At 40.2% G+C, this 26,040-nt stretch overlaps 2 protein-coding genes and 1 pseudogene across 6 annotated transcripts in view; 1 reads left to right on the top strand and 2 right to left on the bottom strand.

Annotated features, from left to right (window-relative positions):
* Positions 1-1,669: 1,669 nt before the first annotated feature.
* BAG5 (BAG cochaperone 5) lies at positions 1,670-9,174 on the bottom strand. 5 transcript variants are annotated; one of them, XM_043989327.1, is made up of 3 exons: positions 8,954-9,174; positions 8,638-8,727; positions 1,670-6,244 (listed from the first exon to the last, which is right to left on the bottom strand). In XM_043989327.1, exons 1-3 carry the CDS (start codon positions 9,172-9,174, stop codon positions 4,873-4,875), a joined length of 1,683 nt encoding a protein of 560 aa, XP_043845262.1. In that variant the 3' UTR covers positions 1,670-4,872. The 5 variants fall into 5 exon arrangements, with proteins under 5 accessions (XP_043845262.1, XP_043845263.1, XP_043845265.1 ...); XM_043989328.1 differs by lacking the exon at positions 8,638-8,727 and having other exon boundaries at positions 1,672-6,244; positions 8,954-9,105; XM_043989330.1 differs by lacking the exons at positions 8,638-8,727; positions 8,954-9,174 and adding an exon at positions 8,783-8,876 and having other exon boundaries at positions 1,672-6,244.
* Positions 8,197-26,040, top strand: part of LOC122738746 (translation initiation factor IF-2) — a 37,279-nt gene continuing 19,435 nt past the window's right edge. Inside the window, exons 1-4 of the mRNA XM_043980676.1 lie at positions 8,197-8,275; positions 8,546-8,846; positions 8,906-9,356; positions 24,916-25,113. Of these exons, the coding sequence (XP_043836611.1) occupies positions 8,197-8,275; positions 8,546-8,846; positions 8,906-9,356; positions 24,916-25,113 (1,029 nt within the window). The remainder of the gene's footprint in view (positions 8,276-8,545; positions 8,847-8,905; positions 9,357-24,915; positions 25,114-26,040) is intronic.
* LOC122744027 lies at positions 22,198-22,758 on the bottom strand (annotated as a pseudogene).

Below are 26,040 nucleotides of genomic sequence, written 5' to 3'. Positions count from 1 at the left end.
GCAGAGGGGGTTAAGTGACTTGCCCAGGGTCACACAGCTAGTAAGTGTCAAGTGTCTGAGGTTGGATTTGAACTCAGGTACTCCTGAATCCAGGGCCGGTGATTTATCCACTGCGCCACCTAGCTGCCCTCCTGTATTTTATTTTTTGCATTTAAAAATATTATTCTGAGAAAGGGTTCCATAGGCTTCACTTGACAGCCAAAAGGGTCCAAGCCACAAAGAAGGATAAGAAACCCTGGGCTCAAGAATAAAGATGACAGAACAATTTATAACTAATTCCAGACATTATCTTTCCTTGTGTTATTTACCTGTTTTTGTATGTGTACGGCTTTTCTGTCTATATTCCTTGAGGACTATATTCTATATTCTGTCTATATTCTTTAGACTCACAAATTATGCTTAAATTAGCACTCAAATCTTTGTTGAATTGACCAACATCACAGTGAGGGTTTGGAAGAGATTTCTAGGGTTCTTTCTAGCTCTACATGCTATGATCTAAATTGGGTCATAAGTCTCAATAGCTTCAAAGCAGCATAGGGATGGGGGGGGAGTACATTTTTCCATTTTTATTAAAATTCTGAACTCTTCACAAAGTATTTCTTTTCCACCTGTACTAATTTCTTTTGGTTCCTGGGCCCATTCTAAATGTGCATGGCTGAGCAAGCTGCCCTTGTTTTTCTGGTCTGAGTCACCTGGAAAATAAAGAAAAAAACCAAACCACCACCAGGAAATCACTTAAAGACAGCAATAAAAACGCTGTATAATAGCTGCAGATATCTGCAAATATTCCTGTTACTGCAAAACTGCATCCAGCCCTCCAATTTTATATACTTTAGTAATCTATGTACCACACCTGGATAGTTCAAGAACCCGAAATACAAAGAATCTCAAATATACCCAAGAGCAGGATTTATGGACAAAAGAGCTAGACCTCCATTTGTGAAGAGAATGCATTTCAATGGTATCTTGTAGGTCAGAAACTTGAATAACACTAGTAGAATCTAGGTATCATTAAGATTATATAAAACTGGGACATAACTTCCCTCTCCCCCTTGTCTTGACTTGAAGATATTTGCTGCTCTCCCTCTTTGCCAAAGTATATGCCTAGTTTACTCTTAGAATGATACCTGCCTCCAACCTCCATCCAGTACAAAGAACATGATTTTGGCCAAGGAAGGATCTTCTCTAATCTCAGGGAATGAAATTCAGTTACAACAGGATTGCACACAAGACATAGCACCATTACATCCTTTATGGTCACTGGGAACAGAGACTTGTCCCAACTCCCTCTCCCCACTTGAATTAACTCTTCTAAAAAGGTTCTTTGTTTCCAAAACATTTGTTAATTGAGGAATCACAGTTACTGAGGGTAATCATGTTGAACTTTTTTTTTTTTTTTGTGAGACAATTGGGGTTAAGTGACTTGCCCAGAGAGGCAGCTAGATGGTGCAGTGGATAGAGCACCGACCCTGGAGTCAGGAGGACCTGAGTTCAAATCTGGTCTCAGATACTTGACACTTAATAGCTGTGTGACCCTGGGCAAGTCACTTAACCCCAAATGCCTCACTTAAAAAAAAAAAAGTGACTTGCCCAGGGTCACACAGCTATTAAGTGTCAAGTATCTGAGATCAGATTTGAACTCAGGTCCTCCTGACTCCAGGGCCGGTGCTCTATCCACTGCAGCCACCTAGCTGCCCCCCAAAATTTTAAATACAATTAGTCATCAAGAGCAAAAAACACACACCTTTGATTAACTAACTTATGCCCTTCCTCCATTCTAAAGATAAACTAAAAGATTTTATTTCATTAGTAATTAGGCATATATGAATATGTATAATTCAAAACAATTTTAAACTATCTTGACACACTATTACATTTTTTATACAGTCAAGGAGTAGGAAACAAACACTGCACACTTATGTGTAGTTATACATTTTAACAATCAATGGCAAGTATTTCCCAATGAATTTTTTTTTTAAAAGAAAAAAGAAACATCAGGTCATTTGAATGCTTAAATGACTCCTAAGAAAATCCTGAACTTGCAGAATAAGTTTAAGACAATCACAAACCTGCACAAAAATGCAGAAAAGCAATATGATAAATAGAACCCCCCCCCCCGCAAATTATTTCACATTTTTCTCAAAACACACAAAATGTATGTTGTATTGCCACTACTTCAAATATATTGTGCCACATCACTTTAACAAAATTAAAGCATTTCATTTAAATTCTATTTGGTAGGTATCTTTATTTCTAATAACAACTTCATTATGGTCTGGTCTGTTTTAACTTAGTTGAATAAAAGATCTGAAAAAGCTAAAGAAAACAAACACCCTTATGGCCATTCTAGTTATGAATATAGATTACATATTACATATAAATGTTTTATGACTATTCAATAACACAAGTACAGGCCATACTTTTTTTGTATACTGTCCTTAGTTTACAATATTTCTTCATGCAAAAATTATTAAAATACAGTATGATGAGCCAACCTGTAAGTTCTATTCCAACCCAAACCAGTTCCCAATAAGTAAAATAGAAAAACTAACCTGTGTATTACTGCAATTTATTATACCAGTAAATACAATAGGAATGAGTCCTTGGCAATAAGGAATAGGTTAAAAAATAAAAAGGCATACTTGAACATTTTGACCAAACAGATCATTTTCAATTTTTCCCCAGCCACCAAAATAGCCAATCAATTAGATCACTCAAGGTTGATCTGGCAGTTTTGGTGGACAAAATAACCCTGTGATAGATGAAATCAACTAGCCAATTTAGCACCACATAAGGCAGTGCCTAATACTAAGCAGTTTTAAATGAGATGTTTCTTTAATTAATCATAGCAAATAGTTTTGGTGAAAAAACTGCATGAAAAATGTTATACTCTAAAGGCCAGTGGATATATTTTAATCTTGAATAATCTCTCCATTTTATTTTAAGACACGACGTAAAATTAAAAAAAAACTGGGGTGATATTAAATGCATCATTATGTCACATCTTTTTTCTCAGAGGTTGAAAACGTCACATTCAATGAACAGGCAATATTATGGTTCAGGGACTATAGTTCCTTTAAAATTTAAAGTGATCATTAAAAAAGTCAGTGATGAAGGCTTTTTTTTAACAAGAAAAAAAGTTAAAGTACAAACTAAATGCAATACTACGATAGGCTAGGGAATGCTGGGCAAAGAAGCCATCATACATAGACTGCTTCTGCTGCTGACTTCCAAGCTTCAGTTATATAATGTTGACAAAATGGAAAAAATAAACGAAGCCGGAAGATAGACAAGGTATTAACAACCTTTTTGTTATCACAAAAAACAAAAGCTAAAAAGCTAACCACTCGTTTAGAGTGGTACTTTATTAAATTGTTTTCCTTTGCCAAGTTTTTTTCTAATTCAAATAACAAAAACACCTGACAGTAAATATTAACATATGGTTCAACCTACATAACCTAATAGGCTTTAACATTTTCTGAGGGATAGCGTTATAGAAATGCCTGGCTGTCCCATACAGAATATGGGAACATGTAAAGGTGATATACTACTTTTAAGATGCTAAAAAGGCACTTAAGAGCTTTTCAGAAATTCTTTTGTTTGGGCTAGGAGACAACAGAATCAAATTTAGAAAAATACAGATGCAATTTTATGAAAACTTTCATGCATTGCGATTGTTTCAATGTCTATTTCAGAGTAAAAAATATTTCCACATATGAATAAAATGACCTCCCCCACCATAGCAATCTAATGACTACCTAGCATCACTATTTCAATGCATTTTTCCTTTTAATTTGGTGCTTAAAATGCTGGCATCTCTTTCCCAGCAGCAATTAATTTCTAAGACTGACAAATCAATGGAAATCTACTTCAGTGGTTCTTTTGCAATTATCTGTTGTTAAGTACACATTTAACGAGCTTGCCCATGACATAGCCTTGACTGTCTGATGGAAGAAAACCATTATATATATGTTTTCTGACTCAGCATAACTTGCCATTGATAACAAGTTACTCATTTCTAATCTTAAAAATTTTCCATTCTCTTCCCAAAGATCAAAAACTTAACCAAAAAATGCCAATCTATAGAAATTACTAGTGTTCAACTCATATTTAACATAAGAACTTAAAAGTATTAAGTACTTTATCTCTTCAATACAATCTATAATTTCCCCTTTTTGCTATTAGTTTTCATAATTTCACAACAAAAAAAGGAAGTAATTTGTTGATCACCCTTGTTATCCCCCCATGCATAGCATAGAGGAAGAGACTTTTCTAAATTTAAAGTTCTAACCAAAAAAGAAAAAAAAGTAGTTTAAACAACAATAAAATAGTAAAATGGAAAAACAAATCAACATTTCTAAGTTTTAAAATTTGGTTTTCCCTTTTGCTTTTATTTAGCATATTAAATTTTTTTTCTGTGCTGCTCTAGTGTTTGGATTTAACAGGCCAATAATAAATCTATTTCTCATTTTCATAATTATTTCCAGTATTGTTGTAAGAAGGCTGTCTAGATTTCAGAACATCTGTATTTTTTACTTTTGCACTATCCATTTAAAAAATAGATTAATTACTACAAACTCTGCTTCTCACAGAACACATTTTTTTTCAGAAGAATAAAAATACACATCATACAGATAATATAACCCAAATAGAAATGCTAAAGGGTTGTAAAATACATCTGTTTTTGCACCGTGAAAAATGGTAAGAGAGATATAATCTGCTCAAGTCAGGGGCCATAAACAAATACTTGGTACTGAAATATGCATGTTTAAATCATATATGCCTCAGTAGACTGAAAGAGCTCTATACAAATATATAGAAATCTACATAAAGTGCAAAACAAGCAATATCAAATGTGTGACCTCTGGTATCTTAGTATTCCCATTCATCTGATTTCAAGTCGAGATAGCTGAGAATATTCTGTGCAAGTTTCACGGCTTGCTTTCTGGCAGCTTTGCACTTCTCCTCTCCTTGAGGATCGACAGCATCTAGGGCTAGCAGTTGCTTTGTGAGGAGCTCCTCCAGTCGTATATAGTTCTTGTCAGTTCTATTTCCATCAAATGAAAGAACTTCTCCCTGGATCTCAGACAAGCTACCAAGAACGGTCCAGATGGATTTGTGGGATGGGTGTTCCTCAGCAACCCCCTGCTTTCTTTTCTCAAGAGCCTCCTTCAGGTCAATAAAAGTGATAACTGTTTGCACTTCTATTACAGCTCTTCTTCTTGCTTCTCGAATGCATGGGTTTTTCCCAAGGTCCACTTCATCCAACTGTCCAATTAAGCCCTGCAATTCTGTCTTTGATCCCAGGTATAAATCAGAAGGATTTTGTGCTTTAAGAAGTTCATTCTTCACTTCTCTCATTTTCTTGAGGACCCCTTCTATTTTTAAAATGGATTGATTCTGTCCCAGGTCAAAAGCATAAGTAGAATCTGCTTCTTCTTCTAAATCCAAATATTTCAATAATTTGTTGATATCTTCCACTACTTCCTTCCTATAATTTCTTATTTCTGTACGTCCACAGACATCTAAAGCATCCAGATCAGCAATCAACCCCGAGAGCACACAGGACAAGTGTTTGCAAGTCTCACTGTTGTTTACTCCCATTAAAAGAGCAATTAGAGTTCCTCTGGCTTTGTTCACTTCGCACATAACAGAGTTTATTTTGGAAACAGAAGGGTGTGTATCTTCAGAAAGTGGCAAGGAAGGTTGCCTCTTCATGGAATCTTCAATAATCTCTTGAACTGCACATATTCTAGTCAATGTGTGATATCTTGCTTTCCGCAAAGAGATTTTCCCTCCAGTTTTTACATGTGTCAGTCTCAGTATGACATCCTGGATGGCTTCTTCAAATTCATCAGTTACCCTGTTATCTCCACTACAAAGTGGAGCAATTTCTTCCTTGACAAGTGACTGAGCTTCCTTAAAAATATTTTCTATCTCTATCCGGTGCGGGTGGTTTGCATTCTGCTCCAGTTCTTTGAGAAGGCGTTCTGTGTCTTGAGCAGCTCTTTTTCTGGCTTGCTGAATATCCCCCTTTCCTTCAGTATCTACAGAGTCAATTTCAAAAAGCTGTTTAGTCAGAATCCTTTCCAGTTTCTTATAGTTCTTATCATGTGAGAGACCACTGAAGCCAATTACTTGTTGTTCAATACTCTTGACTTCCTTTTGTATTTCCTGAAGCCTACTAATAGAAGGATGTTGATTTCCCATATCCATACTTTTATTTGGTTCAGTTCCACAAGAGCTAAAAAAATGAGAAGAGTGATTAGTTATTTTAGTATAATGTATTTACAGAACAGAAATAGTTGTCATGTATTAATTCATTTTTAAATAATTTCATTGCTTCCATGTTCTTTTTTTTTCATAACAGTATTATGTTAACTTTCTATTTCAAAAGTTGTTTAAGTCTTTGGCTACATTTCAAGGATCCAGGACTTGGACATGGCTACTCTTTCACCAAAATACAGCAACCCCTTAATGACTCAAGAGTAGCTGAAGACCCAAAATTCGTCACTCCTGAGGCCAACCTGAACTTAGCAAGGATGTTCCTTGGGTAACAGGTAGAGTGTCTGTAACCCAGGCACATTATTTGAAGTCATTCCTGCCAGTTTGCCTTTGAAAATTTTCATGCCAAGAGAAGAATAGAGGAAGACCTATCAAACTACCCAAATAACTAAAATTAGAAAAATATATACTACATTATATACTATGAGCCCAGAACTAGAAACCAAGAAGACTTGGATTCTATACCACTTGTTTGCTCTATGGCACTAGGCCCATGTATCTCAAATATCCTCAACTGTAATAAAGAACCAAGACTCAACCTATTAAAAAAGTACGTCATAAATAGTTTGGAATTAACATCATTACTCTTTTAGTTTTTTTAAGCAATCAAATTAGTCTCTTCTTTTGTTTTATACAATATTAAAAAGTATAAAAGGTTGAAAAATAGAGCACAGATAAGTAAAACTCCTTTTCTCTTTCTCTGACTTAATCACCCTTGCCCTTTTTCCAGAAAAGGAAATCTAACAGTAAGAACTAGGCTGTTTGAACAAGGATACAGAGAAAGTCTCATCCCTTCTCTTCATCCCTCCCCCCAAACAAAAAACTAAGCACCCAGGACAGATTTATGTCAAGTCTTCACTCCTTAGAATCATTACCTGATGTACAGATTTTCTATTTTCTTCCTGCCTTCACTTAAAAATCTCAAAAACCTCCTCTTTAGAGATCTGGCAAGTACACAAGGGATATTATTGGGATATATGGGGGCTGAGACATTCAGCACTAGTGAAAAGGCAGGTGACATCTAAAGTCAGAACAGCTGGACTGGATTCCAGGTTCTGTTATTTATTACCTACTTCTGAGACAGGTTAAATTACTTCACTTCCATCTCAATTTCATTCATTTTCTTTATCTAAAAAATGTAAGGGAGAAAAGGTAATCTATCTCCAAGGTCCCTTCCAACTCTAAATACCTTTCTTCCCCCTTCCTCCAAATTAGGTCCGCATGGGATAGTGCTGTTACTCAATGTAAACATAATCTAATTTATCATCCCACCATCACAAGAGTCCAGAATGGTTTCAAGATAATTTTGTTCGTGGTATTCCCCTGTTCCACCAACTGATAAAGACCCTCACTCACAAATACTAGTTTCAAGTATTTCCTTTTGGCCAAATATATTTTTAAAAAAAAGCAAAAACTTTAAGGACACAGAAGTGAATGAGGATTTGGATGAGGTGCCACCTCCCACCTTAAGTTCCAGTGGTGTCAAAACGTCAATGGTCTCTTCAAGTTACCCGGAAGGAAAGAAATGATGTTAAATTGCTGAGCCGTGTTGGAAATGGCCAGGCCCCTGTGTTTCCTTCCAGAAGTTGGTATGTTAAGATGAATGAGCCCCTTTATGGGTTAGATGTCAAAACCCAAAGCTACATCCTGTGTCACCCTGCCCCGGCTAGTTCTGAAAGGAGCACAGGGTTCAGGGGACTGGCCACTGCGGCCACCTTCTACGGCCTGGCTTCCTGGGCAGGGCTGCCTGGCTTCCAGGGACTCTCAGGCCTTGACTTGGCCCTGACCTCACAATAGGGTCGGCCATGGGGGAGGGGAGACAACGGAGCTTCCGGAGGCTCTAGGCTGGGCTCCTAAAGGGTGAAGTGAAAATTCACGTCCCCATTCCCTTCCACACCAAGGGGGCTGGTCATGGGGGGCAAGGGTTGGCACAATCTCGGGGGAAGAAACGGCTCCGCGTGTGGAGGGGCTGAGAGTGGCCGGCGTGATGGTGAGGAGACACCCCCAAAGCTAAAAGGCCCGGGGACTAGAGGCCAGGAGGAAGGATCCCCTGGGGACAGGGTTGGGGAGGGGGGGTACAGGGAGAAGCAGGGAGCCTGGCCTGCGAGAAAGGAGAAATGAAAAGAGGAAGCCAGGCTTCTGAGGGCATGGGAGAAATGGGGGCATCCTGGGAGAGGAATGGGGGGGAGGGTAGGGAAAAGATGGGGACTCGGCCTCTACGCATGAAGGGAATAAAATGAGGGGGACCGGCCTTTGGGAGTGGGCGGGGGCCGGGAAAAGGGGAGCGCAGCCTCGGAGGGGGGCGCCGAGCGGGTCCCGGCCTCGGCAGGGTCTGGTCAGAGGGATACATACCCCCCCGTGCCGGGCCGGAGAGGCTGCAGGGAGCGGTCAAGCAGCTCCGCCGAGTCCTTCACTCTGGCTCTTATTACCTCAAGCCGGACACTGAAAAGAAAGCGCCCCGTGTCGCTGGTCCGCCCGCCCGCCGGCCGCCCCTCACCTGTGCGACCGTCGCCATTTCCCGCGGCCGCCTCCTCAGCCAGCCTCGGCCCTGATCCGCCTGGGCCCGGCCTACTTCCCCTTCTCCTTCCCCGCCCCCTCTTCCTCCTCCCCCGCCCCCCAGCCCTCCGCAGGCCCAACGCCGCCCAGCCCGGCACAAGCCCCTACACACCCCGGACAAGGAGAGAAGCTGCTCCGCCCCGCGTCGTCTAGAAGCCGGGGGGCGTCGCGTCGCGACTGCACCGAGTCACCAGGCGGGGGCGGCCCAGGCTGCCAGATGGGGCTCTGCCTTGCTGTGTCCGCCGCTCGCCGGTCACCTCCGGGCGAGGACACGGTCGGCCCGCGGCTCCCTCGCTCCTGCTCCTTCTCCGGCTCCTCCTCCGCAGCCGCCATTTTACGAGGCTGCCGTAAAGCGCCGCAGTCGAGGCGGGGCGGAGGGGACACTTATGGCGGCGGCTCCTCGCGTGGGCTGGAGGCGGGGGCTCGTCTGTCCGCCTCGCCGCGGCTTCTCTTTCCACGGCCGCCGGCCCGGCCCGGAGAGAGGAGCAGAGCCTGGGAACTCCACGCAGAGTCGGGTAACCAGGGTGTCAGCGGGGCGGGCCCGGGGCCCCGAGATGGGAAAGAGGCTTGGCCAGTACGCGGGCCGGCCGTAACCCAGCCCGTGACCCACGGAAGCAACGCCGGTGTCACTACGCCCCGGCCCGGCGGGAGGGCGTCAACGAACCTCGACGTGTGTGTGTGTGTGTGTGTGTTTGTGTGTGTGTCACTGAACCTCGACGTGTGTCTCTGTGTCACTGAGCTCCGGCCCCGGGGGGGGGGGGCCCGAGGGGGGAGGGGCAGGTCGTCAGCGCTCCTAACCAGCGAGGGGGGGGGGCGGAGAGAGTATCGCTGAACCCCGAAGTGTGTCTGGGGCGGGGAGGGAAGGGATCCTGACGTGTCTCTGAAACCCAACGTGTGTCTGTTACTGAGCCCCAGGCGGCGGGAAGGGGGGGGCAGAACATCACTGAACCCCGACTCAGTGGGAGGAGGGATCCTCATAGGTCACTGAACCGACCCGTAGGTCTTGCTTCGCCCCACCCGGATTCTCAGAGGGGCACTGAACGCCACAGTCCGTCTCTAAGCCTTGGTCGGGCGGGGAGGGGGGGGTTGGCGTGACACTGACCTTGCCGTCTGGAAGTGTCATTCATCCCCTCTCTGTTACTGAACCTCCGTGTGTGTTTTACAGAATCCCGGTGCGTGGGTTTCTAAGCCTCGGAAACCTTGGCACGTTGATTACTGGCCGAGTCCCTAAACCATTGCTTGTGTGTTCCTGAATCCTGGCTGAGTTACTAAATCACGGCACGATTGTCACTCATGCAGACCCTAAAGGGCCAGGTCTTCTGAGTCAAATGGAAATTCCGCAGAACCTCCCCTGTGAATTGGCTTAGGATGGAGAACAACAAATAAACGATCAGATTGTGACTGTGTTTGCTCCGTCTCTGCTGGGTGGTTGGTTGGTTTGACTTGGGCACTAAGAATGTGTATGTATGTAGAGCCCTAGGCCAGGACCCCGTCCTTTAGGTTCCCATCTTCCTTAATCTTTCCTAAGTCTTTTGTGGGGAGGAGAGGAGAAAAGGGATAAGGGGTTTGGGTGTGATTTTTTTTCTCAGTTCTCAGCTTTCCTCCATACCCATTTTCTCTGGAGATATAATCAACCACATTCTACTTTTTTTTAAATTTTTTTTTTTTTTTTTTGTGAGGCAATTGGGGTTAAGTGATTTGTCCAGGGTCACAGCTAGTAAGTGTTAAGTGTCTGAAGCCCGTTTTGAACTCAGGTCCTCCTGAATCCAGGGCTGGTGCTCTATCCACTGCGCCATCTAGCTGTCCCCATCAACCACATTCTAAAAAAGTTAATTAATTTTAGGCTAGGGATTATTTAATACCTCTTAGGTGTGAGTAGTCTCATTCTCCCCTCTGCTGCTTTATGGAATTTATGGCGGATGAAAAATTAATACGTAAGAGGCCCTAGATAGGAAAATTCCTAACATTTCGGCAGAAGTTTGGATCTCTGTCCTAATTTCTTGTTAGCTAACCCCAGGCCTCACTATGTTTGAGGAGAAAATCAGTATATATGAAACGTTTCTGTAAAAAGAGTTGACTATAGTATATTACAGTGTCTACCATTGTGTTTTGAAACCTCTTTCAGCCCTTGAAGTATGGCTGGTAGCTTCAACCTGAGAGTCTTCTCTCTTAGATGCTTTTAGGGGCCCAATGCCTCCCCCTCCATCTCTCATGTCTCTGCCACATCTCAGTATTATGCTTGATGGGTTTTTTTTGTTGTTGTTTGTATTTGCTGCCATGTGAAAATATTAGCACATTGACTGCTGAAGATAATGATATTTCAAATACAGAAATGCAGTAATTGGGGCATAGTGGAGAGAGAGCTGGCCTTAAGACCAGCTTTAAAGCCAGGAGGATTTGGTTCAGCCTGATCTCTGACACATTGCTTATGACACTTGGTCAAGTCACTTAACCTCTCAGTGCCCTGGGCAACTAAGTGGCTTAGTCATGGGGTATGGAGTTAGGAAGACTCATCTTCTGAGTTCAAATCCAACCCAAATGGTTACTACCAGTTGGATAGGATTGAAACTACTGATCAACAAGCTGTAGGCGGTAAATTGGACAATAAGTTGCAGCTTTAATGGGGAAATTTCCGATACCAACGAAATTACAATAATGTTCCATTACATTCATATACCACTTCCATTTTTTACTACAACAAAAAGTGCTGCTATAAATAGTTTATGTCAAACTATTTACAGCTTAAACTATTTGTGGTAGTAAAAAATGTATGGGAACTTTATGTCATTTATAGTGAGATCTGAGTTGAAGAGTATAATAAACTTAATAACTTTTCCCAAATAATTTCAAATTGTTTTCCAAAATAGTTGGGCCAGTTCTCAACTCCAAGTGTATTAATTTTCTTAGCTTTTGGCAGTGACTCCAAAGCTGGCTATAGCTTTTTTTTTTTAGCAACAAGCATTTATTTTACTTTTTCCACTTACATGTAAGGGTAATTTTCAACATTCATTTTTGATGACTTATTTTTTTTTTGTGGGGCAGTGGGGGTTAAGTGACTTGCCCAGGGTCACACAGCTAGTGTCAAGTGTCTGAGGCCAAATTTTAACTCAGGTCCTCCCGAGTCCAGGGCCAGTGCTCTATCTACTGTGCCACCTAGCTGCCCCCCTCAACATTCATTTTTTTTTTAGGCAATGGGGGTTAAGTGAAATCACTTAAGTGATTTGTCCATGGTCAACAGCTAGTAAGTGTCAAGTGTCTGAGGCCAGATTTGAACTCAGGTACTCCTGAATCCAAGGCTGGTGCTTTAACCACTGCGCCATCTAGCTGCCCCCAACATTCATTTTCATAAGATTTAGAGTTCCAAATTTTTCTCTCTCCCTTTCTCCCTTTCCTCCCCCCTCCACAAGATCGAAACCAGGTCATATATATACAGTCCACAAGTGCTCTTTTTGTCAGTTCTTTCTATGGGGGTGCATAGTAGGCTTCCTTATTAGTTCCTTGGGATTGTCTTGGATCATTGTGTTGCTGAGAGTAGTTAAGTCATTCACAATTGCTCATCGAACAATACTGCTGTCACTATGCACAATGTCCTCCCAGCTCTGCTCACTTCACTATACATCAGTTCATGAGTCTTTCCAGGTTTTTCGGGGATCTTCCTGTTTGTGATTTCCTATAGCACAAGACCATTCCACCACAATCGTATAGCACAGCTTCCTCCATCATTCCTCAATTGATGGACATTCCCTTGATTCTCAACTCAGCCTCCACAGATAGTTGCTATAAATATTTTTTGTACAATTTTTTCCCCTTTTCTCTTTTTCATGATTACTATTGTTAACTGTTTCCCTTCCATCCTATTCCCTTCCCCATGATATTTATTCTATTATCCATCTTCTTTCATCCTATCACTCTTCCAAAGGGATTTGCTTCTGTCTGTCCCCTCCCCCACTCTGCCCTTCCTTCTTTTGCCCCTCTCTCTTTATCCCCTTCCCCTCCTATTTTCCTGCAGGGTTAGAAAGATTAATCCACCCAATTGATTGTGTACATTATTCCCTCCTTGAGCCAATTCTAATGAGTGTAAAATTCATTTACTGCCCTGTTCCTCTCCCATCTCTTCCCCCACTCCATAAGCCTTTTCCTGTTTCTTTAATGTAGGATTTCACCTCTACCCTTCCCCCTCCCCCAGTGCATTTCCCTCACCCCTCAGTTTGACCCTAAAGATGTCATCATGGGGCAGCTAGGTGACACAGTGGACAAAGCATCATCCCTGGACCCAGGAGGATCCCAGCCAAAACCCAGCCTCAGACACAAGACAGTCATCCACTGTATGACCCCAGGTATGCCCCCCCAACTCCAATTTTTTATAGTTCTCTAGGGTCTTGTATTTAAAAGTCAAATTTGCCATTCAGTTCAGGTCTTTTCATCACAAATATCTGAAAGTCCTCTTTTTCCATAAAGTCCCATTTTTTCCTCTGAAAGATTATGTTGAGTTTTGCTGGGTAGGTAATTCTTGGTTGTAATCCCAATTCCTTTGCCCTCTGGAATATCATATAACATGCTCTCCAGTCCTTTAATGTAGAAGCTGCTAGATCTTGTGCTATCCTGACTGGGGCTCCACAGTACTTGAATTCTTTCTTTTTGGCAGCTTGCAATATTTTCCTCTTGACCTGAGAGCTCTGGAATTTGGCTATAATATTCCTAGGAGTTTTCCTTTTGGGATCTCTTTCTGGAGGTGATCGGTAGATTCTTTCAATTTCTATTTTAGCTTCTTCTTCTAGAATTTCAGGGCAATTTTCCTTGAGAATATCTTGGAAGATGATGTCTAAGCTCTTTCCTTGATCATGGTTTTCAGATAGACCAATAATTTTCAGATGATCTCTCCTGGACCTATTTTCCAGGTCAACAGTTTTTCTCAGAAGATATTTCACATTGCCCTCTATTTTTTTATTCATTTGGATTTGCTTTGCTTTATTGTGTCTTAGTTTCTCATAAAGTCACTAGCTTCCTTTGTTCAATCCTAATTCTTAGACAATTATTTTCATCAGAGAGCTTTTCCATTTGGCTTTTCAAGCTGTTGATTTTTTTTCCTGCATCAACCTCATTTCTCTCTCTCTTTCTTTCTTTCTTTCTTTCTTTCTTTCTTTCTTTCTTTCTTTCTTTCTTTCTTTCTTTCTTTTTTTTTTAGTGAGGCAATTGGGGTTAAGTGACTTGCTCAGGGTCACACAGATAGTAAGTGTGTAAAGTGTTTGAGGCTGGATTTGAACTCAGGTACTCCTGACTCCAGGGCCGGTGCTCTATCCACTGCGCCACCTAGCCGCCCCAACCTCATTTCTCTTTCCATTTTTTCCCCTACCTCTCTATCTTCAAAGTCCTTTTTGAGAGCCTCTATGGCTTGAGACCAATTCATATTTTTCTTGGAAGCTTTAGATATAGGGGCCCTAATGTTGGCATGTTCCTCTGAGGGTGCACCTCGGTCTTCCTTGTTACTGAAGAAACTTTCTATGGTCTTCACTTTTCTCTGTCTGTTCATCTTGCCTTTCTTTTACTTGAGTTTTAGCTCCTTAAAGTGGAGCACTGTTTCCCGGCTGCAGTATCCCAAGCTTAAGAAGTCCCAGGTGGTCCTTAGATGACCCCAGACCAAATTGCTAATCATCAACCAGCTTTGTGTGTTGTGGTTGTTAGCTCCGAGGAGCCTGTGCCCTTCCCCGACCTGGGCCACTGCTACTCAAGCCTAGGACCTCCTGGTTCTCAGCAGGGGTGAAAAATCCAAGTTCTGCCTCAGCACCAGCATAGACCTGTGTAGCCTCCCCCCTTCCCAGGGCTCAGCCCTCTCACCAGACTGTGAGCTTAGTTCCAGACGACACTGGTGCTTTAGCTGATTCAGAGGCTCTGGGGGTCTCCTTCTCTGGTGAGGCCTTCCTGGGACTGGATCTGTGTCAGGGTGACTGTGGGGTTGGGTTCAACTCCTGTATCAGCACAGTACCTCCCTCCTTCTGACCTTCCCAGCCATTCTTGGTTAGAAGATGATTTCAGTACATTCTTCTGTGAGTTTTGCTGCTCCAGGCATTTTCCTATGGCATTATTTGAATGTTTTTTGGAGTGATTATGTCATGAGTTCCAAAGCTGGCTATATCTTGAGTGTAGAGCCTTTGTCTTTTTTTGGTCTTTGAAGCCTCAGTGTTTATTTAACACAATGGGTGGCACATAATGGATGTATAATAAATACTTGTTGATTTTATCATCTTTAACCAATTTGATGTTTGTAAGGTGAGAAACCTCAGAGTTGGTTTAATGTGTATTTCTCTATGAGTGATTTAGAACTTTTTTTCCTGCAGTTATTAGTAGTTGACATTTCTTCTCTTGAACATTGTATCCTTTACCCATTCATGCTTTTTCCATGGCTTTATGCTGCCTGGAAACGTGAGGACTTGTAGCTACTAGAGCTGAGGTAGAGGGGAGTAATAGCAACTTCAGAAGCCTCCATCTCTGATTACATCAGGGTGTTAGAGCTGATTGATCTTCAAAAGACTGTTTGCCTTGCAGTATAATTCTTGTTGTGGTGATAGATCTTTGCTGATTTCATCAGTCCTCATTCAAACTTGGGTTCTCTTCAGAGTAAGAACTCATATTTACTAGGTAACTGAATAGCCTTAGTGAGCATCAGTCTGTAAGACCAAGAACTCATACCAATTTCTTGAATGAGCCACATTTGCTAAATAGGGAGGAAAAGTTTCACTATTGAAAAAAGGTTCACAAATTTACTTTCCCCCTTCCCTGCCCCCTCAGCTCCCATTTTATTGTTTTGGTACAGTGTAGATATGGCCTTATATACGATTACAGTCTTCAGCATTGAAATGCTAACTAAAGGATGCTACATTAAAGCTACATTATAACTGTTCAATTGACATTAATGGAATTTCTGGATCTGTGAATAATATAGACTATGCAGTGTTTTGTTGGGGTTTTTTTGAAGAGTGTCAAAAATAATGGTACTTTGCAGACATTTGCAGTTGTGTGGTGAGGAGGTAGGCCGATAACAGTAGCATTTTTTGTACCACAGATCTGAAGACCTATTTTTCTAATTTGCTTTCAGGCTATGGCAGAAAAGCAAAAACATCTATACTTATTGCCACTCCTATCTAACCACCCACTCTTTCAATCTTTACTGTCTGTTTTCTAACCATAGCATTCTGAGCAAGCCTGCTCTCTGACACATTGGCTATGACGCCTGGTCAAGTCACTTAACCTCTTAGTGCCCTGAGCCAGCTAAGTGGCAAATCTTTTATTATTTTTTAATTATTTTTAATCTATTATCTTATTTAACCCCCCCCACTTACATGTTTTTGTTTGTTTGTTTTTTTAGTGAGGCAGTTGGGGTTAAGTGACTTGCCCAGGGTCACACAGCTAGTAAGTGTCAAGTATCTGAGGCCGAATTTGAACTCAGGTCCTCCTGACTCCAAGGCCGGTGCTGTATCCACTGCACCCCTTAGCTGCCCCTCCACTCACTTACATGTAAAGATAGTTTTCAACATTCATTTTTGTAAGATTTTGAGTTCCAAATTTTTCTCTCACCCTCCCTTCCCTCCCCCCTCTGGAAGCCAACAAAAAATCTGATATTGGTTATATATTACAATCATGTTAAAAATATTTCCACTTTAGTCATGTTGTGAGAGAAGAATCAGAACAAAAGGGAAAAAAAACACAAGAAAGAATAAACAACAACAACATAAAAGCAACAATAAAACTGAAAATAGTATGCTTCAGTCTGCATTCAGACTCCATAGTTCTTGTTCTGAATGTGGAGAGCAATTTCCATCATGAGTCTTTTGGCATTTCTTGGATCATTGTATTACTGCCACCACAGCAATACCACAACTAGGTCTATATCCCAAAGAGATCATAAAAATAGGAAAAGGACCCACATGTACAAAAATATTTATAGCTGCATTTTTTGTGGTGGCAAAGAATTGGAAATTATGGGGATGCCCATCAATTGGGGGATGGCTAAACCAGTTGTTGTCTATGAATGTAATGGAATACCAGTGCGCTGTAAGAAATGATAAGCAGGGAGGAAGCTAGGTGATGCAGTGGATAAAGCACTGGCCCTGAATTCAGGAGGACCTGAGTTCAAATCTTGCCTCAGACACTTGACACTTACTAGCTGTGTGACTTTGGGCAAGTCATTTAACCCTCATTGCCGCCCCCCCCCCCAAAGAAATGATAAGCAAAAGGATTTCAGAAAAACCTGGAAAGACTTACATGAATTGATGCTGAGTGAAATGAGCAGAACCAAGAGAACATTGTACACAGTATCAATAACACTGTGTGATGATCAACTGTGATAGTCTTAATTCTTCTCAGTAATACAATGATCCAAAAAAAAGTGTCCAAAGTTACACAGGATTTAAAGTGGCTGACTTGACAGTTTTTTCTAAAATATAGCATCTAGAATACAATATTCTGGATGTGGTCTGATCGATGCAAATGATCTCTCTCTCTCAGTCACTTTCTTGACATTGCCTTTTAAAATTTTTCAGCTAGCAGATTCAAATACTTAAATGGATCTGTGGTCTCATCACTTTGGAATCCTGTAATGGAGATTGTAACTCATCCCATGCCTCTGCATCCTGTTTGACTCTTGTTTGTGTTCTCCCATAAATTAGACAAAGTAGATCTACCCAGCATACTAAAGGCCTCCACTTTTGACATCATGAAGGTGAAAGTGAAGTGTTCTGGTGGTCTACCTGTCATCTCTTACCATGTTACCACCCTGTCTCTTCTTCCTATATACATTTTATTAATGGCATTTTTAACAACCCTCTTTCAGTATTCCTGTCCCTTTCCACCATGCACACCACATCCTTGTATGATACTCATTTTTAATTCTTTTTTTTAATCCATTCATACAAAAGGTATTTATTTGATGTCTACTATGGAATAAGATTTAATAGAATTTGGCAGTGACCACATCAAGAGAAACATTAGATATAGATTGGTAGATTTACTTGTGAATTGTTTTCTGTTTTCAGAACCATCACTTTGTATGAAGGTATATCTTCCCAAATGTTGCAATTTATGTAATAATGCAGTGAGATAATAGCCAGTGTTGGCTTTTTGGTGTGTGTATGGTTTTTTGTGTTTTTTTTTTAAATAAAGTATTTTATTTTTTTCCTGTTACATGTAAAGATAGTTCTCAACTTTTGTTTATACAAGCTTTCCAATTTCAGATTTTTCTCCCTCCCCCCTCCCCTAGACAGCAGGTAATCTGATATAGGTTATATATATATATATATATATATATATACATATATATATATATATATATATATACACACACAATAACATTAAACATATTTCTGCATTAGTCATGTTATAAGAGAAAAATCAGAGCAATGATGAAAAACCTCAAAATAAAAAAACAACAGCACCAAAACCAAAAGAAATAGTATGGTTCATTCAGCATCTATACTCCACAGTTCTATTTTTTTTTCTTCCTGGATTTGGAGATCCTCTTCTATCATGAGTTCTCTGGAACTCTTCTGTATCATTGCCCTGGTGAGAAGAATATAATCCATCACAGTAGATCAACACACAATGTTGATGATACTATGTACAATGTTCTTCTGGTTCTTCTCATCTCACTCATCATCAGCCCATGCAAGACCCTCCAGGTTTCTCTGAACTCCTCCTGCTCATCGTTTCTTACAGCACAATAGTATTCCATTACATTCATATACCACAACTTGTCCAGCCATTCCCCAATTATGGGCATCCCCTCAACTTGCAATTCCTTGCCACCATGTAAAGAGCAGCTATAAATATTTTTGTACATGTGGGTCCCTTTCCCCTTTCCATGATCTCTTTGGGAAAAAGACCCAAAAGTGGTATTGCTGGGTCAAAGGGTATGCACAGCTTTATAGCCCTTTGGGCATAATTCCAAATTGCATTTTTAATTCTTTAGAGACTGTTGTATTCTATGTTTCATTGACATACAGCCACACTGATAGAATGTTTTCAGGGTCATCTATCTATATCTATCTATCTCTCTATTGAAATCCTCGGGTATGGCTGTAGTGAAGAAGAAAACTGACCCAAGAACTTAATTCCTTGAGAAAGTAAGGAAAATTACTTGGAAACTGGTAGAGTGTTTTTCATTTGTTTGTTTTTATGAGGAATTGGCCTGAATAGTAAATGCTTACTTGTAATAAAAAAGTAGTCTACTAAAACAAATCAACACCTTAGGCCATGTCCATAAACGTATGTGTCATTCTGTGCCATATCTCTGCCAAGTTGACCACATCTCTGCCCAGAAGCAGGAGGCATACTTCACTATCAGTCCTCTGAAATCAAGAGTGGACACCATATTGATAAAAGTTCTGAAGCCTTCAGTGTTATTTCCTTTTCATTATTGTGCTTATCATGTAAATTATTCTCCTAGTTATGCTTATATAACTTTATTCATAAAAATATTGTCAAGTTTTTCTGAATTCTTCATATTTGAATAATTATAGTGAAATAATATTTCATTATATTTATATACCACAATTTATTTAGCAGTTTCCCAATTGGTAGGTACCTACTTTGCTTCTGGTCTCTACTACTGCAAAAACTGATGCTACATATATTTTGCACACAGGAGACCTTTCTGTAACAGAATCACAGAATTTGAGAGTTGGAAGGAAGACCATCTAGTTCAACCCATATACAAAAGGAGACTATAACAAACCCAACAAATAGTGAGGTGTGATTCTTTTAGCACCCTCTGCCTCTTTTCCTGACTGTCATTGTAGAAGCAATAGAGTGCCATTAAAAATTTTCCTTTCTAGGGGGTGGCTAGGTGGCGCAGTGGATAAAGCACCGGCCCTGGATTCAGGAGTACCTGAGTTCAAATCCGGCCTCAGACACTTGACACTAGCTGTGTGACCCTGGGCAAGTCACTTAACCCCCATTGCCCCGCAAAAAAAAAAACAAAACAAAAAATTTTCCTTTCTTTTGTAGGTCACCGTGTTAAAAAAAAAAAATCAGGTGGCCAACCTACTGGTGGTTTGCTTCTCTCTAGTTAGCTAGTTTGATCTTCAGAAAACATACTTGGTTATTGGGGTCATACACAAAGCCCTTCAGTGTATGTAGGAGTATACGTTCTACCCATACCACAATGAGGCATCAAAATAGGACTTTGTGGCTGCCCTATCACACCATTAACTTGTGTTACACTAAAGCCCCTCAAAACTTTTTTTTACATCAATGGATGAGGATAGCTATACTTTACTCATCTCATATTTATAAAGGTGATTTAGAAGAAATATAGGTCTTTGTTTTTCTTCTATTAAATTATGTCTTCAATATCATAGATTTGATATCTATGGAATCTATCCAAAGAGATAGATCTGGCATCTAGTCCATAGCCCTCAGTCTACAAATGAGAAATTTCAGGCCCAGAGGTGAAAGTGCCTTTTCTGGGGGGCAGCTAGATGGCACAGTGGTTAAAGCACCGGCCCTGGATTCAGGAGTACCTGAGTTCAAATCCGGCCTCAGACACTTAACACTTACTAGCTTTGTGACCTTGGGCAAGTCACTTAACCCCCATTGCCCCGCAAAAAAAAAAAAAAAGTGCCTTTTCTAAGATCACATATAGAGTCAGCGACAGAAGCTAGGTGCAAACCCAGGTCTTATGACTGCAAATCCAGCATTCTTTTAACTACCCCATGCTGCTTCCTGATTTAGTCCATCATTGTAGCTCATTGAGATCTTTTTTGGATCTTGACTCTGCCATCCACTATGTTAGCTGTCCTCAGGTTTGGACCAAACCTCCCATCCTATCCTTGTAGAGAAGATAAAAAGCATTACTTACAACTAGGTGGATTCAGATTTTATTGAATGGCTAGACCTGTACTGGTTAACTTTTTTTTTTAGCAGCTTGAATAATGTCATAGAAAGTATGCTTATCAAATTTGCATCTAGCACAAATCTGGGAATGCAGATAACATGTTGGATGGCAGTCAGAGTCCAATGAGGTATCATGGAACATTGGGAAGAATCAAGAAAGATGAAACATAATGAGACTCAAAAACCAACTTTCCAAGTACTAGAACTGGAAAGGGAGGCAGGGGGAGGAAGAGGAGTCATAGCCAAAAAAAGCTGTCCATCTTGGAAAAAATCTTAGTCTTTTCATAAACTGTAAAGTGAAATACGAGAGCCAAAAAAGACTAATGTTTTCTAAGGATATATTTAGATGAATTGTGTCCAGAGAGGCAAGAAACAGTCTGTTCTTTACTCTGATCAGATCATGTCTATAGTTTTGTGTTTAGTTCTGGGTGCCATGTTTTAGGAAGGACCTTGACTACCTGGAATGCTTTCTCACCTCAGAATAATAAAAGGGTCAGATATCATAGCAGTCATTAAGCATTTGAAGGATTGTCATGAGGAAGTAGGATTAAATTTGTTCTTCCAATCCCCAAAGAACAGAACTAGGAATAATAGGTGAAGTTACAGAGTTGCAATGCCGAAGAGTTAACAGAGAATGAGGGAAAACTTTTTCACAATCAAAGGTTTGATGACCATCTGTCAAGGATTTTATTGAGAGGATTCTTATACAATTATAGGTTGAACTTGCACCCTCCAGTCACAGCACTGGCTGGCTACATGTTGACTCATTCCTTCAACTCAGTGGTCGAGATGGGGGAGTTGGAATACTCCTTGCTCCTCATTGCCACCTTTGAGTTCTCTACCTACCACTAGTACCCAGTACTAGTACATTTCTTCCTTTGAGGTTCTTTAAGTCCATATCTACCACTCACTCAGAATTCCTGTAGCTCTTGTCCCCTGACCTCAGATATTCCCCTTTTTTCCTCAATGAGTCTAGTGCCTAGCTCACAGTCTTTCCTCCCCAACACCTGTCCTCGTACTACAGGATTACAATATACCTACTCCCTCAAACACCCTAACCTGGTAGTTCATTAATTCTTTTCCCACAACCTATTCTTCCATTTCTACCTCAGCCATGCACAAAGATGGTGATACTTGTGGTCCACACACCCACAAAATATCCATCAGTATAGATTTCAGGGAAGCTATGAACTTGGATGGGAAAAATATATATCCTTATTTTATTTTAATTAGTTTTCTTTATAATCTGTATTTATGCATTTAGAAACATTACTCTAAGGAGTCTAGTCATACTGCCTAAAGGGGTCCATGACCCCTGCCCTAGTGTAGCTGGTTAAGGTTAAGAACCCCTGCCCTAAGTCAAAATTTTTTTTTTGTTTCATTAGGTATTTCATTAAGGTTAAATCTTTATGATCCTTGATTGAGTAGGCATGCACAGGAGAAAGTCAGCGGCCTTTCAGGCTAGGTCCTTCAGATTTCATAGTGTATCACAGGCTCTGGCTCTATGTTTGGATTACTGCCTTGCTCCAGGTACAGGTTGTTATAAGGATATTGCTTCAGAGCCACAGGCTGATAGCAAGGGTACACCTGTCCTAACCAGAACATGAACATCATGAAGCTGAAGAAGTCAAAGAAATGTTTACATGTAGTATTCCAGGAGACAGGTGTGGGGAACATATCCATATGATTCCGAGTGTATGTATCAAAGTCAAAGTGCATCAGTTCACCGCAGTTCAGCCTCAGTTCTGAATGGTCCCAGTCATACCATGGGTCTTGTTCATGCTGAGAGTGGGCCCGAAGCTTGGGATAGTCACCATACCAGAAGCCATCATCTGGGTAGGGCTTGTTGTCCTCCACCTGAATATTGTATTTCTTGACAGCAGCGGCCTGCTCTTCTGGCGTTTGGGGGTATGGTCCTGGGAGCATGTCCTTGCTGAGGCCTGAAGGTGCCCAGGTCCCCAGAGGGGTCACCCATAGGGCCACTGTTCCCAGCTATCGGATTCCACGGGACACAGTCATGGAAGCCGCCATCTTAACCTTCTCCCTAAGTCAAATTTATAAGAATACAAGTCATTCCCCAATTGATAAAAGGTCAAAGGACCATTTATAGGTAGTTTTCAGATGAAGAAATAAAAGCTGTCTATAACCATATAAAAATGCTCTAAATCACTATGGATTAGAGAAATATGAAATAAAACAACTATGAGGTACCACCATATACCTCTCAGATTGGTTAATATGACAGAAAAAGAAAATGTCAAATGTTGGAGGGGGTGTGGGAAAATTGGGACACTAATGCACTATTGGTAGAGTTATGAATGGATCCAACCATTCTTGAGCACAATTTGGAACAAAAAAAACTGAACGTATATGAACTGATGCAAAGTGCAGTGAGCAGAACCTGGAGAACATTGTACACAATAACAGCAACGTTGTATAATGATCAACTCTGAATGACTTGACTTAGCTATTCTCAGCAGTACAAAATGATCTAGGACAGTTCCAAGGGACTCATGATGAAAAATGCTATCCACCTTCAGAGAAAGAACTGATATGATCTGAATGCAGATGAAAACATTTTTTCACTTTATTTTTCTTGTTTTGGTTTGTGTTTTCTTTTACAACTTGACTAATACGGAATTCTGTTTTGTATGACTGTAAATGCATAACGTATATCAAATTGCTTGTCTTTTCACTGAGATGAAGGAGAAAATTAAGAGCTCAAAATTTTAAAAAATGAATGTTAAAATATTTTACATGTAATTGGAAAAAAATAAAAAGAACTTTTGCTCTAGAATGTCCTTAGAGTACTGAATCTTCAGTTCTCCTAGAGTTTCTCTGATAAGAGCTGGCAGCTTTTCACCCCCTTTACCTGTGTTTTTCCTGGCTCCCCTGGTGAGATCTCTCTGAATACTCACAGATTTCTGGATATATTTTATAGGCTTAATGAAATACTTAATGTTGTTTTTCATCAGATTGCTTTATCACTATTCGTTTTGGTGCCCTTTTATATCTTTGCTGAAGAGATCTGGGCATCTCTGACTTTTATATATATATACATACATATACATATGTACATAATGTTCATATGCATATGTTAGATTATAGAGGTTCTAAAAGCCATTGGATTTTATTCAAAGGTTGTTGGTGGTGATAAGGTCAGCTTTGTGGGGAATTGATGAGTGGAAAGAAACTTGGGGCAGCAATTCAGGACATAAATTGTCTGTGAGAAGAGATAAATGATGAACTAGGATAATGGTTGTATAAAAATGGAGAATAGATTTGGAAGTTGATTGAATATTTGGAGGAGAACTAAGGAGAGAACTAAGAGAAAGCAGTGTCTCTTACATGCTCACCTTTTCTCTATTGCTCCATTTTTTTCTTCTAATTGGTATTTTTATGAGTCACTGATTTCATCCTGGGAAACTAGGTGGCATAGTAGATGGAACGCTGGGTATAGAATTAGGAAGAATTGAGTGCAAAATCTAGCCTCTGACATTTCCTATCTGTGTGACCCTGGGCAAATCACTTAACCTTTATCAGTTTCAGTTTCTGTTTCCTCAGCTCTAAAATGGGCATAATAATGGTATCTATCTCTCAGGGCTGTCATAAAGATAAAGCACAGTGCATGGCACATAGCAGGCACTGTCAAAATGTTAGCTGTGATGATGGTGACAGTGATGACTATTTGTTCATGTGAGTTCTTCTTGTACCACGTCATTGTACTCTGTGCAGTTCTTATCTATGCTTTCAAATAAAGTTCAGTTCTATAATTTCATTATGTGAGTGTTCCCTACACCATGTCTTCGGTTTCTGTGCAGGTCTTATCTATGCTTTCATATAAATGCTACTTAGGGGATTTACCCAGTGTTCTGATGAACTTCCTTTTCTTCTTTTAATATTTAGTAAGTAACAGTGTTACCATTTTGGCTCCTCATCTTATTATCTGTTGCCTTTTATTCCTCTTATGTGACTGGCTTGTTCCTTTTATAGTCATAGATGTTCTCAGTAATATCTTTTATGTCACTCCTTACATACAGAAAATCATTGGTAACATGCTGCACCCTGCCCGCTAAAGCTTTAAAAAGAAAATTAATGCAGGAGTTTGGTGAATTAAGTTTATTTATTAAACTGAAATAATTGTTCATATGCTTCAGTTATGTATTAGTATTCTTTTTCTTCTTAAAGGTGTCAAGTTTCTGCCCACCCAGAAAATCTTGCAATGATTGGATTGGACCTCCAGATAGATATTCGAACCTTCGACCAATCAAATTTTATGTCCCTGAAAATGAATCTCCATTGGAACAGCAGCTTAGAAAATTAAGACACGAAACACAAGAATGGAACCAACAATACTGGGCGAACCAGAATCAGGCATTTAGTAAGGTGAGCCTAGGTTTTTGGTTTTTTGTTTGTTTTGTTTTTTTTTTAGTGAGGCAATTGGGGTTAAGTGACTTGCCCAGGGTCACACAGCTAGTAAGTGTTAAGTGTCTGAGGCCGGATTTGAACTCAGGTACTCCTGACTCCAGGGCCGGTGCTCTATCCACTGCGCCACCTAGCTGCCCCGAGCCTAGGTTTTAACAAAATACAAGTTAGGTTGTTGGCCACTTGGTGGTGCTAAATGTACCTTCTTTTCTTTGATTACTTGACGTTACCGGTTTTTAATCTCATTTCACTGTGTAAAAAGAGCTTGAAAAGTGGCATCGTTACTGTATTGTAGTTTTGAAATTGTATGCACACATTATACATAAGGGATGTGTGTGTATAGAATTGTTTTTGTGTGATTTGTCCCCATTCTTCCTAAGATTTCAAATTTCTTATAACATTTTGTACATAATTGAAAAATATAAAAAAATATAAATTTTCACATTTAAATTGTTGTACAGTGTATGTGTGTGGATAATATTTGAATCCATTTTGGTGAATTGTCAAAAATATATATTTTTTATCCTATTCTGTGAGTTTATAAGCAATCTCAGTACAACCAAAAGTTCATTTTAGAATTTCCTGTGCTCCCTATCCCTATTAAATGCTTATGAAATTGAACTGAATTTTGGTAGTATAAAAATGTACAAGAGGGGATAGGCAGGAAATCTAGGTCTCAGCCTTCTTAGATTTGTATGTATTATATTTTCTTTAGGGGTGTAGATAATGAAAAAGAGAAGGAAGCAGTGGAGTTGGAGACAAAGAATTAGGACAAGATGCCCTGAGTAATTAGCAGCCAGTAATTAGCAACCCAATATGGGCATTATTAACATTTCTAATTATCTCCATTATATTACCAGGTATAAATGAATATTTGTGCAAGAAACA

The sequence above is a fragment of the Dromiciops gliroides genome, chromosome 2 (assembly GCF_019393635.1).
Source record: "Dromiciops gliroides isolate mDroGli1 chromosome 2, mDroGli1.pri, whole genome shotgun sequence".
Taxonomy (NCBI): Eukaryota; Metazoa; Chordata; class Mammalia; order Microbiotheria; family Microbiotheriidae; genus Dromiciops; species Dromiciops gliroides.
This window is presented reverse-complemented; position numbering and strand designations above follow the sequence as displayed.

Coding starts and splice junctions, on each gene's coding strand:
- BAG5 (XM_043989327.1), bottom strand. CDS start 9,174: ATGGCGGCTGCGGAGGAGGAGCCGGAGAAGGAGCAGGAGCGAGGGAGC. Junction 8,728..8,953: donor AGCTTCTCTCCTTGTCCGGG/GTGTGTAGGGGC, acceptor CTTTCTTTTCAG/TGTCCGGCTTGAGGTAATAA. Junction 6,245..8,637: donor CTCCGGCCCGGCACGGGGGG/GTATGTATCCCT, acceptor TCATTTTTTTAG/CTCTTGTGGAACTGAACCAA.